General features: G+C 38.6%; 1 protein-coding gene across 7 annotated transcripts in view; it reads left to right on the top strand.

Annotated features, from left to right (window-relative positions):
- The window catches only part of dab2ip (DAB2 interacting protein), a 180752-nt gene that overhangs the window by 43854 nt on the left and 118034 nt on the right, over positions 1-18864 (top strand). For 2 of the 7 annotated variants that reach the window (XM_023337807.1, XM_023337806.1), the window contains exon 1: positions 14513-15178. The exons of the other annotated variants lie outside the window; for them this stretch is intronic. In XM_023337807.1, coding sequence (XP_023193575.1) covers positions 15055-15178 — 124 coding nt within the window. In that variant the 5' untranslated portion in view covers positions 14513-15054. Of the gene's footprint in view, positions 1-14512; positions 15179-18864 lie in introns of those variants that run through there. 7 annotated transcript variants of the gene reach the window in all.

Below are 18864 nucleotides of genomic sequence, written 5' to 3'. Positions count from 1 at the left end.
ATTTATGTGCAAATTCAGTCATTGGGGTCATGATCAGTCCAAAAGAAATTTTATCTAAGTTGCTTTTAAATTGACATTAGATGAATCGATCAGACATTACTTCCTGATTCTATTCTTGAGTCTATTCTTCGGTCTTGAAGTGAAAGCGTGCCCTGCAGGTTCTTTAACCATGAAAGTTTAGAAAGAAGGAGCAGTAACGCTTGGAAATTCATTGTTCTTTTAATGGCTGTTTGCCACAGGGATTGTAGTGATTTGAAACTGGCACTGGAGCAAAACATCTGTGCACTTGTAACAATAAAAGTAATTATACCTCTTCTCCCATAGGGGAACAAACCCAGCAAACTCTCATAATTTTGCCAATATTCTTTGAGCAGAATATTGGCTAATTTGGTGTGCAAGACATTTTTCTGCCACTTTTCAAAGGGAAAATGTTCTCCAGCCACCACATCCTGCATTTTATACAGCACCAATCTACTGAAGTGACAGTCAGATTTCTATGGTCCTAAATTTGAAAGTGTGCTTTAGGCTTTGCCCCCAAATTTGTTTGATATTTTTATTCTGAAGAAAGGCAGTAGTTCTTTAGTTGCAGTGTTGCACGAGGGAGCCAACTAGGGTAAGTGATTTGTCAGTACTAAAAATATATCTTAATTTATACTGCTACAAACAAGATAAAAAAAATAATTTGAAAGCCGTATGAACCACAGCGGACCACTCCTAACATATCTGTGGTTCAGTGATGGCGTATTCTCAAATTCTATTGAACATATTGTTGAGAATAAATAATTCTCTGTTTTTCCTCTATCTCTTTTAGCTAGTTGCTAAGCAGTTTAGTAGTTTAGCTAAAGCTAAAGGAAATGACATGTTAGGAAACACCCTCAAAGCTAAGGTTAGAGGATATGACATACTAGGGAACGCTTAGTAGCTTAGATAGAGGCTAACAAAGAAGATCACAAACTCTTCTTGGTTGCCATTTTGTCCTGCTAACTCCTGAAGGTAGCATGAGAAATGGACCAGCTGCATTTTGGTATTAATAAATGAAATTCATTAATTCAACTCACTGACTCTTCTTCAACCTCAAACATCAAGAACTTAGCATGGAGGACGGATAATTCTCCACCGTATCTCCAATTTTGGTTTCGCAGAACATATTTGAGTTATGCAAAATAAAACACACCCTGGAAAGATGAAATACGTAGCCACAATGCCACCTCACATGTTAATGACTGGCAAAATAATATCAAACTTAGTAGTGCCATTCATTTTCCTTGGAGCTCATTGGCTGTACCCACAAGCTCAGAGAAAAGCTATCAACCATGGATGTTAGCTTCTATAGTGTCAAGATGTTTTCCACTTTTGTGTAGTGATGCACATTAAGGTATACTTTGTGTTGGAAGATTTGAAATAGGCAGTGATGAATGTTTTTGGAGGGTGTCTCAAGTATTTGGGAACTAGAGCTGTTCACAGGTGGCTGTGCTCCACAACCCCTAGCTAACCATTAGCTGCTGACAATGCTAAAGTGAGCATTAGCTTTCCAAGTTCCCAATATAGAATTGACTAGTCAATCGATCTTGCCAAATCTTTCTGATACACAACATGAACATGTTTTGTTCATTGTTGATTTTATTGACTGATAATAAATTATTTAGTTATTTATTTATCTAGAGCATAAAAATTAGGCTTAATTTTCTTTACCCGGAACCTTGGATCAAATATCTCATTCGCTACTTCATTCTGCTGCGTGTCATATGAGCCAGAGAAGCCAAGTTTTCTAAGAAAAAAAAACGTCCAGCCACAGTGGCTGATGGATTGATAACGATTAACAGTAGCCTCGCGTTTCAGCCACACTGTCGGATCTGTTGCCTCCAAGTTCCTGCTCTCCTCTGTGTGAGCTCACTCTGCGGCCCACTTATGTTTCACATGGTCCTTTAACAGTTTGGACCTATTGTTTACGTGACAATGGCGTCTCTGTGACTGAGGGGAGAGAAACAATCCTTGTGCATGAGCTGTGACTGAATTCCATAAATTCCGATGTAAATAATGGACTGCTGTTTTACTCGCTCACAGATGTGAGGGATTTCTTCTTGTTGCGGGGGTCGAACATGAACTTGAGCCACTGACGAGAAAGTGACAATGAAACATTAAATGTGAAATGGTGAGGTGGGGTGTTGACCGCTAAGAATAGAAAGGAGGCATAAATATAAAGAGCATCAGTAAAACAACTAAAGAATGAACCAAGAGGAGGATAATTGAGGCACTACATCCTCACTTCTCTAATGATATGTTCTGTTACCTATAAACCTACAAACCAGCTTCCTGCCTCCCTTTGTCCTCTAATTTTTTCCTATATGGTACCAAGATGTCCTCGCAGAGCGGGGATAATTACAGATGCTTTACGAGAAACAATTTGTGCACAATAATTAAGCAGATTTTATTGAACTCAAAGTTAGTTAACCATGTTTGCCTGTTTAGATGAGTAAATCGCAGGGCAGTCTTCAAACTGCTGAGTTTATTTTGGGTTTGCAGCAGTGGCCTCCCTGCTGCAAACCCTGCTTAGAAACTTCGATCTACGTTTCCTTCAGATCGAACATACGGCAGGCTGTTTTGACATATAATTAACCTACTCTACTACCTTTCCAGTACTGTTCAGTTCAGGGAACGCTTATTTTATTTACAGAGTACAAAGTTACAACAAAGGTTATTCCATGAGGTTTAAAAAAGAAGAAGAAGAAGAAGAAGAAAAAAAACAGCCCAGATTCAACCGCTTTGATCTATATAGGTCCAATGCAATTTGTGGACACTCAATCTAACGCTGTCAAGTTCCGATTTTAATGCGATAAAGTACATGCCAATACAACCTAATTGTTATTCAGTCAAGTCATATTCAGTGCATAATATATTACCAATGCCCCAAAGATGTCTGTTCAAGTAAATGTTATGTAAAAGCATTTCCTTTAATTTCTTTTCTGCTGAGCTTCTTTTATTTTTTTGGAGCAGTGGGAAACAGTAAATAGGAAAATTTCACCTTCAACAGGGAAACGTTTCTAGCAAAACTAAACTAAGGCTGAGTGGCATCTTTTTTGTCTGCCGATAAAAGAAATCTGCCTGACCAAAATGACACTACTTACGCAGAAATTAAATGTGCTGTGTCAAGAGTGTTCCGACTTTTGAAAATTTTAATATTGACACAATTGGCATTCGAAAAAACCTAGCAGTATTGACAGTTGTCTAGGTTGAAAGTACACAGCAGATAACCATAATCTTATAAATATTATTTCAGATTGATGCCGTCTTCTACAAAAAAAAATCTAAAATCACTGTTACCCTTCAGGCATTTTGTGCTCTTGTTGCATTTCAGCAGATTCTTCATATAACTACCGTAAAATAAACATTGTGCTTTTCTACAAAACAGTTTTGACAAAGAGATTCTTACATCTTGCAGATGTGATCAATTATGTCCACCTCTTTCTCAAAGTTAATAGTTGATATTCACAATGTTCATAGATTGTAACTATCTGCTGTGAGTATCCTGGGTGTTGTTGCATGATAAATTGGCCTGCCACAGTCATCCCCAGCTGCTCTTATTCCCACAGGGAGGTGTGTGCTAACTCCTCCACCGCATCCTGTGCTGTCCCTAAGGGCAACAGCCCAGCTGTATATGCACACTGTACCTTTGGGATAGTAGAAGAAAAAGACATTTCCCACTGCATCATGCTGAAAAGACAGTTCAGATCACATCTTTCCATAGAGTCTGTCTTGTTTGTGTCCAGTTTACAGCCAAGAATGCCTTGTGTGCTCATAAAAAAAAAAAAAAAACTTGTTCAGATTATCAAAGTGCCTTGAAAAGTATTCATACACTTTGAACTGTATTAGTTCTTTCTATGTTCTAAACACAAAACTCTTTGTGTGTGTATGTGTGTGTGCGTGTGTGTGTGTGTGTGTGTGTGTGTGTGCGTGTGTGTGTGTGTGTGTGTGTGGCATTTAAACCAGCACAATGTAGTACAGAATTTGGAATTAGGAAAAGAAGAAAAGTATTAAGTTTTGTTTTTCTTTTCTTTTCATAAAACCGGATATGTGGTGTGCTTTTTCATTCAAACTCCTTTCGTGTAATGTTGAAAGAAAGCCAATAAAAAGTCCAGTTTAAAGCTAGTCAGAAACCAGCATAATGAGAATGCTGAAGGAAGTGCTCTGATTAACTCAGCACAAAACTCTATTTTATTTTTTACTTACATATTTGCTGCTTTTCTTTAGCAGGGGCAGTCATACTCATTAGATTTGCTGGGGAGATTGATAGAGCTGAATGCTAAGCTAATGGAGGAAAACTTGGGTGTGACTCCAAAGAGTAAGATTTTTATTGCCGCAAAACATCTTTCATTACGGTTTTTTGCATCTTATCTCTTCCACATCTGTAATAAAAAAATCAAATGGGTTGTGAATACTTGCGGAATCACTGTACGCTGTGAACTTTCTTAAAATATAATAATGCAATTCTTTTCTTTGCGTCTTAGGTGAATATAGACTGTTCCCTGTTTGCTGTTTTGTTTTGTACATTTTCCTGTCAGTTGAACAACTAACAATTCATTTTGTTTTCTGGGAACTTCTTGGAGGCGATTTCTCTGCATAAGCATCGCTTTAATGTGAACAGCAGATGTGGGCCTTTCAAGTTGTAATTCTGATTTTGTCCCTTTGATACACTGAGCACATGGCCTTGCAGCGCATGTTTGCTCTGTCTCCGTGTGTGTGTTGGCGCTGCATAGATCCAGCTGCAGATTGTTGCCGTGGAGCTGATCGGACGTGCTGATTGGTAAATCAACAGGTACGAGGAAAACTAGGCGACGTTATTTTAAGCTCTGAGCCTTTTGAGTGAAACTGACTCCTTATTCGTTGCTTTGCTCACAATATTGAAAACTGATGAATGTTCTGCTGTGAAGAACACGTATCATTTTTAAGGAAAAAAAAAGAAGAAACTTCTGAAACTGAGTGGGACACTAGTGATGTGACAGAGCGTGTGATGACCTTTAAAACTTGGAGTCATAAATAAGTTAAGTTTTCCACATCACATTAACATTATTCAATTACATTTCATTAGGGCCACACTGCTAAATATAGCTGCAAGCGGCGATGAGCATGCCCAGCAGCTCGGCAGAGCACAGTCGTCATGGTAACTTGATCTTACAACACTGAGAGCGGCTGGGCACTAATAGGAGCATGATTTCACGTAGTGCTGCACCTTTGAGTATCGGAAAATAACCTTCTGCTTAATAAACCAATCTTGTGATTTCTTTGTGTGGCTCGTTCCTATGAACTGAGCAGCATCTGAAAGAAACAAACAAAAATTTACCTAGTGCTAATTTTAAAAATATTATTATTTTTTATAGTTGTGGCATTTCTGTGACAGTGCACTTTCTGTTTATTTATGTAAAATTTACAGATTTTTTAATTTTTAGTTGTTTTTTTTTACTAAGACAAATGATTTAGATCGAAGCATGTTAATGTGCTGGAATGACCCAGTCAAAGTCCAGACCTAAATCAAAATCAGAATTTGATTTAGGTCTGTATATTTGGCAAGGGGTGATGAATACATATTTCTGCCACACTTTTCAGATCTTATTTGGAACCATTTTTAAAGCGATGTATTTTTGATACATATTTTTCACTGGTAGGTGCTACTTATTACATAAGATCCCAACAAAAAGCATCAAATTGTATTGTTGCGTCATGAAAAAACAAAACGAAAAAATCAAGTTGTATTAATATACACACCTCTTTTAGTTGTGAGATTTAGTCTTTCACCTGAAACTCGTCTGGCTTGGATTTTTGACTGAGAGCCAGATCACAACAGAATCTATACATCTAGACAAGGATTTTGGTGAGAAATGACATTTGACATGCTTTAAAACATCATCAATTATCAATCACCATCGTGCTTTTGCTAAAACAGGATTGTGCGCAGCTTTCTAGCACATTTTGATTCATCATCACCCTTGGATAAAAAAACCCCGTCAGACATCTTTCTTTGCTCTTCTCATGTGTTTGCTTAATTAGCGCCATCTCTCTCATCTTCCCCGCTCTCTCCTTTCCTCCTTGTTTGTCCTCCTTATTCCTTTAAAGAAGTTTTGCCCCCTCTCCTCTTCTGCCTCCTCCAATTGAAGTGTTTGTTTGTCTCCTGCCAACGCTGTCACACTGACTCCTCTGTTCTCATTTTGTCTCCAGCCTTGTATAATGAGCTCTGCCTGGGACATTCTGCAATTTGGCCTTTAGTCAGGGGAGGGGCAGAGTGGGTGTCCGACGCATGAATTAGAGGATGACGGCGACACATCATGGATAGATGGCAGCAATTTGGCTCAAGGCACAAGTTTCTAGTTAGTTGTTTTGAGCTTTACTTTTTTAAAGAAAAGGCGGATCTGTGGGCCAGATTAAGCAATTCAACCAATCCGATCTTAGATATGAATAACTTTTTATTGTCTTATGATTGACTGGGTTCAGTTTGATGTTGAACACCAGCAAAAACTACCTAGAACCTTTGAACATGTTTGCACATTTCCACAACATTTTGACACATTATTTGTTTGGGAGAGAAGAAAAAAGTTGCAGCTGTTTAATCTCGAATGGTTCTCACAATTGTTGTGGAAAACCTAATATAGGAGGCATTGTACAACTCTGTGTTTACCACAAGGGGTCAGTGTTGACACGGCTCTGATTTGGCATTTAAGCCAAGCTTCCATTAGAAAAATGTGGGGACATTTAAACACATTTTGTCTTCTCCTATAACCTATAACATTTCATAAAGGGTCCTTTTCCGTTCCTGTCTAGAGCAGAGCTTACCCCTCAGATTTGTTTGAAGGATTTAAGCATTGTGACAACGGCAGCTATGGAAAAATGTTGATTTTGCATAAAGCATTCAGCCTTTTAAATGTTGACTGGATACGTTTGCAATCATTTTCCTTCTCAAAGACAAGGAGATGCCCAATTTTCTGTGTCATGGTGGAGTACATCTGATCATTTCCTGCATTTTAAAAGCTCATGATGCCATGCGCTTCCAGGGTCTTATAAGAGGGCAGGGCGACAGAATCACCAAGTGTACATGAGATGCTATTCCACTTAATTATTTAATGTGCCAAGCCAGAATATTTCTAGTTAAAATCTAACCATCTCCACAAATTTACACATGTGACTGTAGGACATGAAGTGCTTGCGCGAAACAGCCTGTTGCTGTACAGATTATGTCTAATACTTTGATGGTTATTTTTGGAGATTTTTTTTGTTTACATTATTCTGCTCAAAGTTTATGGCAACAAAATCCCCTTAGTTTTGTGGCCATCCTTGTTTGTTACAACTTTAGGTATTTTGGAACTTTTCAATTACTGTCCTGACATTAAATCTGGTCAGTTTAGATGATAAGCTATCGTCTTTATTATTTTACGCCTGTCCTACTTGAATGCTGCGTTCTCGTTTTTTCCGATTCCAAAGAGTAGCTAAGACAAAAAGACCTGTGTCTGTTCCAGTTATTTACTGGTATCACTGATTGTGGTGTCAGTAATTTATGTGGCAATGGGAAACAAAAAAAATCCAAAACTTTGGCAACGACTTTTATTGTGTTCGTCCTGTCTACTGTGTACTCGGCTCTTCATTCAGAAAGTGATCGGTGCTGGAATAAAGCTGACTCACAGCTCTATTAACATTTTTATTTGCTACATAAATCAAGGAGGAGCAGAAAGAGAAAAAAAACAAAAAAAAAACATCTTGACAGTCCGCCAGCTGCTGTACATTAACTGAACTTGTATATTCAGACTCAAGCACTGAATGAGAATTTTCCAGAAAACTAAGCCCTCGTGTCTTGAAAAGGTTTAATCATTTAAAAACCTTCTGGATCTTCGTGACTCTGCTGCTCTTTTTTCCTTTGCTCTGGTCTACACTTCAGATGTAACTCTATGTGACTACTAACCTGTAGAAAAAAGAAAAAAAAAAGACAATAGCGTCGGCTGTGTTGGAAATCAATGCGACTCTCTTTGTGCTTTTGTTTGCTCTGAAATAGGAGCCAGCTCCACTTTCAATCAGTTGTGCATCTACAATTATAAACAACTTAGAAAAGTTCTGAGTTACTGTAGTTCTATGCTGGGATTCAACCATTTGCTTTGGCATCCATTGTTCACCCAACATGTGGAAATATTTGCCAGTGAAACAAAGGGAAAACTATAAAGGTATTACAATACAACTGCCCGGTGTCTTCTCATTAGAGCTGTGTCTAAACACGCAGAGTGAAAGGAGAATTTTTTTTATTATGGTTTTGTTTCGTTTCACAGTGCAGTCTGCTTGCTTCATAGATTAAACGTGCCCTAAGTACAACAGTCTTTCATGAAAGGCTTACAGGCAAACATTCATAATGAATGAAGGTAAATAGGGACACTATACCAGCTGGTCTAATATGTGCCTTTTTCTCCTTCTTTGTTTGCTGCCATGTGGATTTCACCCGTCTCTCCTCTGTTCTGCTCCAAAGGTAAGACATTTTGTTTTTATGTTTTTATTCACGATTTCTCTCAGGTCTCCTTTTGCTCTCTAAAATCTCTTTTGTTTACTTACTCAAAATGATCTATTTTGCGACTTCAGCCGAGTCATTTCTGTCTCACGTGCTGCGATGCGTCCATCGGCTCCACGACGGCCCCTAATGTTCTGGTTTTAGTGCTTTTTAATGGCCTGTGCTGATTAGGACAGTTATGTCTTTATACCTTCTTGCAGAACAAAAGCGTATCTGATAGAGAGGATCTACTGAGATCTACTAAATGCTGGCAGAACTACAGGATGATTACCGTTTATGGTCAGGGGAATCATTTAAGGACTCCACATCTATAATTTTGTCAGGGAAAACCACATCACTTGGACTTCACTGAGCACCATAAGCCCTTGTTTATGCTGCGGTTGGATCAGTTAAACTCCAAATAGAAGAAAAAAACAAATAAGCGGGTTGCAAATATGAAATGATTGTATACAATTCGGTCTTCATTGTCTTTAACAGCAGATTTTCTCACAGAGTCACTGCTGAGATTCCTGCTTCGCTCGTGACATTGCTCATGGTTTTCTTTATCTGCTATTTATTTGAATTTGAGTTTTAATGCTGCATTTAGTTCCACGATTATTGGCAATCGCTGCTGCACTTAAACTGGATTTGTCCTCATCTACCCGTGCATGAGACACATTATAATTTTGAGCAATTTGTTGGACTCTTTTGAAAGTCTGTATTTATTTATTACCCATGTGAAAAACAACAGTCGACTTTTATGGTTTACATAAGTCACAAGTAACTGCATTATTTTCTAGGCCATTTTGAAATTTTTTTGTACATGTTTCAACTGCCTTGAAAGTCTTTCAACGTTTTACTTTCTAAAACCAAATAAGTTTTGTGCAGGGGCTGCACAAAGCTTCCCCTTCCCTGCAGTCAGTGGAGATCGCAGGTTTCAGATTGTGAAGGTGGAAGGTGGCCGTGTTTTCTCAGGGGGAGACTGTCTGGGCACTCTGGGCAGCTGACACAACGCTGAACTTCTCAACTCACCTTTTACGTCTCAGTCTCAGCATCAAGCGAGTTGCCTCACAGTTTGCGATCGCAAAGGCAGTGCACTGGATGAATCTCAGTTAAAACAGTACATTTAAACTGTACTCTTCTACTATGAGAGGCAGTGAAAAATGAGTCTAGAGGAAATACAGTCTTCATCCTCAGCTGTAACTCTGTTACTTTTGGGCAGTTATTCATGTTTATGTTACATTTTACTATAAGTATTCCTTCCGTGGACGCATTAAAGCATTCATGTGCTTGAATAAATTGGTGAGTTTTTAGATGCTACCATGCTGTTCTTACTATCCGACAATATAGTAAGAACACAGTAAGTTCACTGCACCATGCAAACAGCCTTACAGAAGTAGGGATGTGACCTTTGGGTTGTATCAATCAAACAAGACTCATCATAACATCATTGAAGGTCTGAGCTGCTGTTTAGGTCCTGAACTACCTTCAGACAAAATTTCAAACTTTGGTCACGACCAATCTCCAATTGCTCTGTGTTGAATATGGAGCTGCTAAACTAAGCATTAGCCACTCTTTTTGTCTGTGATTTATCATATATTTGTCTGTAAGAAAAGAGAGACAATGGCCTATGGATTCAATTTACAGTTCAGGGACATCATCCTACTTGGGACATTGTAAGTTAAATTGAGTAGCCAATAATTTTACAAGTTCAAACTTTTCAGTTGCAAGCAAAAAAAGAAAAAAAAGTTGCTTTAAATCAGTTTTTACTACCAGGAACATTTTGTTCTTGTTTGTCCAAGTTCTCATCAGGAAAGAGTTTAATTGTCTACATTTTAGGAAATGATTAAAAAACTGTTTTGCATCTTATACTAGCATAAGTTTTAAGTTTTATCTAGCTTTGCACTGTGGTCAACTCTACCTTCGCTTTTCATCGTTCTTTTTCTCACTAACTAGCACCTTTGTTTTCAAGCCAGCAGCAGTACGGCACGCAAACTCTTCGTAACCCTGACACTCTGCTCTGGCTGTCTGTAAACTCTCAGCCTAACAGAAACCCATTGTAGGTAGAAATTCCCACAGAGGCCGTCATGCAAATAGTTGGGAAAATGCAGACCAGTCGTTTCATTAAAAGCAGATATAATCATTCTCATTGTACAAACTCCTCGCGAAATTTCAGGTAAAGGAAACATAAAAAAAAAATATTGAGACCATAATCAATCATGTTTAAGCTTTTTCCACCTCCACTGATGCGCACCTTGTGCAGTTCAACTGAAAAACAAACACATTTTCCTGTTAGTAGAATTTAAAAGCTGCATCAACCTGGTTGATGCGCTAATACTTTGTTTTACATATCCTGACTAAGTCCTGAACTTGGACAATGTCTTCCCAAAATAAAAAAAACGACATCTTGAAAGGTTTTTTGTATAGAAGAGATATAGCTTTCTAATAGACACCTGTAGATTTTGTGCTACAACAACTAACTGGAATTTACTGTTCATGTTTCACCCACATTGACAAAGAGTTTAGTGCCAACTTTAGAAAGGTGAACCCAAACAAACCACCAAAATGTCCGGTGGGCATGATGTTTTGTTTCTTTGCTAAGTTTTTTTTTTTTTTTTTTTTTTCCCAAGAAGCAGAGGGAATTTATTACTGTCTTTATTGATGTTTGAGTCACGGACAAGCCTCCGGTCAATAGGTGGCAGCAGTGTTCGAATTGATCAGCAGGCTGCCCGTTCAAGCCAGTAGTAGTAGCGGCCTACACGGACATACCGGTGTAAACAGAGGTGATGGCGAAGGATACAAGCGTGGATGTTTTGAAACATGACTGCCTCTATAGAGCAGAGATGGAGAAGTTTGTGACTGTGAAAAGCTAAACGGCGGTAGAGGTTGGTAAACAACTGATAGACTACAACAGGTCTTAATGTATTTAGGTGCTGAGCCTAAATACATTAAGGCTCAGCCTTAATGTAATGTATAATCAGTGATTATAAAATCACAGAATTTTATAAATTCAGTGATTTATAAAACAGAAGTATTTTAAAATCTATTCATTGAGGTGCTATTTTCTTGGTTTTAGTGAGGACGCCAGCATCAGCATTCTGGTCAGCTGCAGATGTTTGATAATCTTTTTTTAGGCAGAGCTGTGAAGACACTGTTGCAGTAATCAATGCGACTAAAGATAAATGCTAAATAATTTCTCTAGCTCTTGTTTAACCCTGGAAATGGTCTTCAGGGGATAGAAGGCCAACTTTGTATTTGTCATAATATGTGTGTGTGTGAAGGTTCAGATCTGAGTCTATCACTACACCCAGATTTTGGGCCTGATTGGTAGTTTATTGTCTGTAATAGTTGAAGCTGTATGCTGACTCTTGATTGCTCCTATTTAGATCCACAGATAATAACTTCAGTTTTGTTTCTGTTCAGCTGAAAAAAGTTATAGTCCACGCATTGATTTGTACTAAGCAGCTCAGTACTTGGATAGATTTGTGGTCACTGGCTGACATTATAATGCAAATCTGTGTATTATTTGCATAGTTATGGTAAATAAGAGGGACCCAAAGACTGAACCTTGGGGTATCCCACAAGTGATTCCTATCCGCTTTGATGAGAAGTCACCTTTTCACACAGTGTAGTCCTTGATCTTTATGCAAGACTTGAACCAGTCAAGTAATGTACCAAAGAGTCCAGTCGCTTTAACAATATGTCATGATCAACAGTGTCAAATGTTGCACAAAGGTCCAGCAGAACCATCACAGGTCATATTTATGTGGATATCATAAAACAATGCAAACTGTGACAACTTGACAGCTTAGCCTTTTTCATGTTTAACAGATTCACTATCCCTGATGGCAGATGTGCTCACAAGACTGAATACTGAAATTGATTTATGTGGTGTCCTAACATTTTTCTTCTCAAAGATGTGTTTGTTTTCAGAAAAATTATAAAGGATAAATGCCACATTGACCGTGTGGGGGAAAAAATCACAACGTCAATTTGTATCTCTCAAATTCCTAGACTTTTAACAGACCTTTGTACAATTTTGAGAGGCCGTGCACATCTAGTTTGTTGTCAGCTGACAACATTCCAATATGCCTTTTGAGCTCAAGTCTAAACCTCATTATTTGTATTTATCTGACTTTGCTTTTCTGGTCTTTTTTTCCCCCCACAAAAAGAACAATAGAAGTATATCTTCTGGGTGTCTCATGACCCAAGCAGCAGAAAGTTGACGCACAAAATGTTTCATATTTCATTTGCTTCTCTACACGAGGCTCTAGAGGCAAATTTTGCTGATGCATAACTCTTAATGGACATTCTGACTGCTCTTGGTGGACGATGAGGCAAAGAGCCCAGCCTCCGTTAGAGACTCACAGACACACTATTGTGGTATGTCGCTGGAGGTTTATGGGCTGAGGTAATGACAGAAACTCTGCACAGAAGGCAGTGTTATGGTTCCCTCTGCGCGCAGTAGCAACAAGCGTCGCGATGAACAATTGAGCAGCCACGGAAGGAAGGAAATCTAATGTCGATGGGAGCGGAGGAGAGGGAGACTTTTTGATTAGGCACAATCAGCAGATATATGCATGCTAGGAACTGTGCAAATGTTGATTGCAAAGGTTTAATTTCAGCTTGTTTTTACATATGTATAAAGTGCAGAGTAGTCACAGGAGAATCAAGTTGCTTGGAGACCGTCTTGCGGCCTTTACCTTTAACATGCTTGCCTATAATTTTCTTTCTAATCTTGAAAGAACAACTCTCAACAACAACTCTCTATTTAACTTTCTGTGGTCCACGTCCATTGTGATACCATGTCATCAAACAACACAGTATCTACTCGCTGCCTTTTATATAGGCAGATTGACTGTGTGCAGGCTTGAAGACACTTGCAATTTCTAATTGGAGGACACGCCTTAGTTCAACATATCCGTGAGGTCAACTAATTATCAATAGTTTTTGTCCAGATCTGTTCCATAAGTTTTTTTTTGTTTTTTATTATTCTGTTCAATGTTTGATTTTCGTTGGTTAATGTTCAGTAAGGTTTCATTTTAAGTGATTTCAGTGGCTATTGTGGGCTTTTCAGCCATTAACCAAGGGGTATAAAACAATTTTGTCCGTGTTTGTATGACTTTATAATGCAATATTATCAGCCATCCCCTTGAGAGGTTCATGTTGGTCAACCTCGGCAACACAACAACGTAACTCAGTTCCTTTCTTACTTCAGAATATGAACTTTAAACCCTGGGAACATGCCGTGATAACTTAAAATGATTGTCTGGATGCTCTTCTTCTTTTTGGGTTTGATTTGCTGGTCTGCTGCCAAACATCTCTCTTTTTCTCTCTAAAATTTGCATCTTCAGCTTGTTTCTAAAAGATCATCTATAGAGTTGAGTCACTTTTGCTTTTCCATTGGAAATTTAAGGTAGCAAAAGAGAGAAAAGTGGAATTGTAGTCTCAAAAACAACTATAAATCATATGTATAAGGACTCAGATTCAAAGCCTGATAAGACAAACACGGCTTAGCCTTTGATGCACATTGTTTTTCCCTTGTTGGACTATGCTCTGCCTTCCTGACACTCTTCCTCAGACCCCGCTGTGATTGGCTGTGGGACGCTCTTTACAATGTATTTACATGTGCTGCTACAAAGTGGTCACTCCCATTCTTCCTTTCTTGCCCAGGGAGGCAAACTGAAGTGGACAGAATCTAAAATCAGGAGTAGAACTTCAGACTGGATCAGGAGTCACTTAAAGTAGGGTGTGGTGATTCCTCTTAAGAATCCGACTTGTATGCTGCACCGGATGATTTCTTCCATCTCCGAGTCTGTCATTGGTCAATTCGACTGTCAGAGAAAACGACGACGTGCCGGCATCTGGAACCGGTCACGTTAACTCCGTTCCAGATAAGCCCTTATCTTTTGCGTGTTTTTCAGACGTCCCAAAAGTTTTGTCTGTTGTTCTCAGCCACATAGCATGCTCTCTTCTCCCCTCCCTTGCTACACACACTCAGAGTCACAAGAGGTGAGGGGAATGTGCTTTTGGAAGTATAGAAGTTTGCAACAAGTGGATCCTTTACTCCTTAATGAAGCTAAGGGACTAGTCTTGTCCGACTTTCTATAAAATTCCTTCGGAGGACTCTTGCTTTGGGAACAGGAGCATCTTTCCTGCCTTTCAGGATACCAGCTCACACAGCATTCCCGGACAGCATGCCTTTGGGATCTCACTGTGGGAAACACTGAGGGGGAGAGTGCTCAGAGCCCGTGGGACTGGTCTCAGTGGATGCTTGATGGGTTTTAAATTTTCTCTTTCGGCAGTAGGAAACTGTTTCACAGCGGAGTGGATATCAACATACAACATGACCCATGAGGACTCTGAGTAGACGGGGAAATTCTGCAAGAGTAAATCCTGAAGTAAAAGTTTGCGATAAACTCAGCTTGAACTTGGACTCATAAGAACTTGGCTTGGCTTTTATCTGCACTGATTAAAAAAAAAAAAACACGAACAAGAGAACGTGTTTTCAGCCCAAGTGGTTTCGCTTTGAGATTGACAGCATGGCCGGGGTCACCAGGAAGGGATCCGGGAGACCCTCGTACTACTACAGATTCCTGGGCAAATCCCGACTGCAGCGTCAGCGAAGCCGGTCCCGCAGCCGCACCAGGCCGTCTGCCAACAGGGGTAATAAAATACAACTGCTGCTTAAAAAGCCACTGAGGGGCAGTTTGAGCCTCGCATACAGCTGCTGCCTCAGAAATATGACAGAATACAGCTGCTACAAAAACAAGATGCTTTGACCTTTCCTGGCAGTGCGTTTGCTCCTGATTCACATTAGGTTTGTTTGTCAGAGTATGAAAAGGGAATATACCCTGTTGAGACATGGAACTAAATAGAGGCAGTTCTCTTTTTCTTTTCTTTTTCTTTGAAAATGTACATTTTGTACACAGGGCAACTTTGTTTTTTTTTTCTTTTTTCTTTTTGGTGTCATTACTTTTAGAAGTCCACAGCACTACTACTTCGTTGTAGATGCCTGACTGTGAGCTCTGGTGAGAGATAACAGTTTGGTGTCACCGATGCTCTCACGTTGCTGTGCCACTGCTTGACAGCTCTCAGTTTAGCAGAGTTCCACCCTGTTAGGGCGCTTTGCCTGCAAGTATTTTTGGTGTCGGCAGCAAAAAAAAAAAAGTCAGTTTTCTGCTCTGTATAAATACTTCTTCTCTTTTAAGTCCGGGTCCTCCGGCAATCTGTTTGTTCAATGCTCTGTTTTTCTGCCTTTCGGTGCTGCAGGCTGCATTTGAACTACTAGATTATAGTGATAAGTCTATCCCCAAGGCTTTTTTTATAAGAAAAAGAAGTATCTCTGAATCTTCAACCTATTGATTTTTTCCCCCCTCCAGGCTAGCTGCCATAACTTGCCGATCAGGGAATCATGTAGACGGAACTGCATGTTTTTTCTTGTTTTCCTCAACTGTGGATCGATGCAAACTTTCAGAAGACAAACAGTTCAGACTAATTTCCCTTTAAGATCAAACTGAATATTGAGTTTTATGTAATCGAGACCTCCCAACAGACCATTTCTGAGTTGAAAGACAGTTTAGGTTAAAATTTGATTCAAAAGGAGATCTTTAGTTAGTATCTAAAACTAGATTTAGTTGCTAAATAGTAATGTTTTCCCAATACATCCAGATCCGAAGAAAGATGCATGTGCAAAATGGAGTTCTAATGGACAAGATGAGACAAAGTGCCAAAGTGCTTGATTTATTCACAATGAAATGCTTTATGAAACATAGACTTGGCTTTATAGAATCTGTCGATAAAAGGTATAAAAATGCTTCTTTTTATGTTTTGACAAATAGAATTGGTGTATGTTCTTGCAAGAATGGAGACATGAGCAAGTCAGTCCTTTGTCCCATCAGTCTTATCTACCACTCTGCATTCAACCAAAGTTACTCAATACCGTCACTGCAAAAACACAAAAATCGTACCAAGTATTTTTTTGTCTAGTTTCTAGTGCAAATGTCTTAGCAAATGTGAACTAAGACAAAACTAACTTGCAAGTAACTTTTTAGTAAGATACAGAGGCTCGTTTTAAGTAAATAATGTCTTAATATTTATAACAAGACATTTTCCTACATTATAAGATAATTTGTCTGTCAATAGAACAAGTAATTTTTCATCAATACATTAAAGAATTGTTTACTTATACCAAGCCTCTATATCTTGCTGAAAAGTTACTTCTATGTTAGTTTTGTCTTATTTCAAGTGTAATGACCTATTTACACTAGAAACCAGACCAAAATTACATGGCAAGATTTTGTGTTTTTTTGCAGTGCTCTACAAAGCTAGTACAGTAGACTCTTGCCAATTTCTGGATAAGTATTGGTAGATTTTTTTTTTCAATGGAACATAACTCCAAATTATTTGCTAAAAATCTACCTATTTGGAGATCTTTTTGCACATCCAAAATGTTTGAAAGAAAATTTTGCTTGGAAAGATAAAATACCTTGGCGCAATACTACTTTACAAGGCACTGATTACTTTTCTTTTCTCGAGTGCTCCTTCCACCCACCAGGCTATGCCGCCCTGGATGGTGGGTCATATCAAATAAAGACCTAGTGAATGTCCAGCTACGTTTTAATGAATCTCTGTTCAGTCCAGAATTACACAAGTCAGTTTCACTAGTCTCAATTCTTTATTTCGTAACTTTTTAAAATTCTTCCAACAATCTTTACTACTCTGTCATATATTATTTCTCACTCTTTCAAAGTGTTGTATTTTAACAGTACCCAAAATGTTTCCTCACAAACACTTTAAAAGTTCTTTTGTGTGACCAAATCTTGTTAGCTGAATGTCAGAGAGCCACAATTATGTGATGCCTTCAACATAAAACAGCAGCTTAAGAACAGACTCTTTTATTACTGAAAAGCAGCACTCAAAATATCACGCTTTAAGCACACACCTTCATGTCCAGGCTTATGAATCCATAACCTTATTTTGACCAGATGAAGCTACTTATAAAAATAAAACGCTGCGCTGTTTTAACACCGTCCTGAAAAATAGACTTATTTAACAAGAATCAATATAAACTTCCAGCATGCGGATCAAATCGATGCTTTGCATTAAGGCTCCGTCACTTTCTTCAAAGTGAAACTGTGGCTGCGCTTCTGTAGCCAGAACCGGACAAAGTCAGGCCCCAGTCATGAGGAGGAGAGCAGAACGTGGTGGTGCCTCTGCTGAGCGTCTTCACTCTGATCAAAGTGGTGCTTTGAAGTCTCCCCACTCTATCATTCACTGGTCTAAAGAGCACACGCACGTGCACACGCGTGTTTGAGCTCGGATACAAAGACGCTCTTGCCTTGATCTTTGTGGGTAAGCACAGGCTCCCTCCATGAAAACTTTTAACGCAGTGATCACACGTTAGCAGTAGCATACAGCGGAGCAGCCTGTATCCAGATGGAGAGGTTTCTTAAAAAAAAAAAAGTAAAAAAATCCTTTTGGTTTCTGTGGTACTGGAAAATTTTTGTAGTAATAAAATTTTACTGCTTCCCTAGACTTCCTTGTAATTTAAAGTAATTCTTGACAGTACTGTAAAAAGTTTATATAAATAGTCTGCTATTTATTTCAGCTTCTCATCAGTGACATCATCTGAGCTGTCGGCCCAACATGTGCTGGTCACTGTTTTGTTTTTTTTTTTAAACAAAAATGGCAGCACTTAGGCCTCTTGAAATTTTCCCTATTTTGCCAAGAAGCAAAATTTTTAGGTTTTCTTTAGGGCTGGATACAAATGCACTCATTTGAGATTTTTATTTGTAACAAATAAAAAAAAACAACTGCTACACTGTGTTGGTCTGTCGCATATAAATCTCGGCAAAATGCATTGAAGTTTGTTGTAATATGACACAATTTGGCAAAGATTAACATCTATACTTACTTTTCCAAGTCGAACATATAGGCATATTTGTTTGAATTTACTTTAGAGGTAACTGAGCAACATGCAAAAAATTAAATACTGCAAACTTAAAGCGACTTAAACTCATATTGATTTGTCATGAAATGTGGCAGTTACTTCTAATAAAATTAAGAACATGCATGTATGAAAGTTGACAAAAAAATAGAGGTGAACATAACCCAATCGAGTTCTACTTCCATCTCATTTAGTTGAAATGCTATTGGCATGTTTTTGAAAGTACTGTACATATGCCAGTGCAGACCTTCTTGGGAAACCCAATAATGATTGGATATTTTTACAGATATATCTGAGAATGCGAATCCATTTAAATAAATGAAATTGATATACTATATACAAGGTTTCCCCCAGAAAACGTGCTAAGCCCGATGGTTGGGGAGCTCGGCAGTCATTCATCCAG

This window comes from Xiphophorus maculatus, chromosome 8, assembly GCF_002775205.1.
Source record: "Xiphophorus maculatus strain JP 163 A chromosome 8, X_maculatus-5.0-male, whole genome shotgun sequence".
In the NCBI taxonomy this organism is placed as follows: Eukaryota; Metazoa; Chordata; class Actinopteri; order Cyprinodontiformes; family Poeciliidae; genus Xiphophorus; species Xiphophorus maculatus.
The sequence above is the reverse complement of the archived record's forward strand: the minus strand, read 5'-3'. Positions and strand labels throughout refer to the sequence as shown.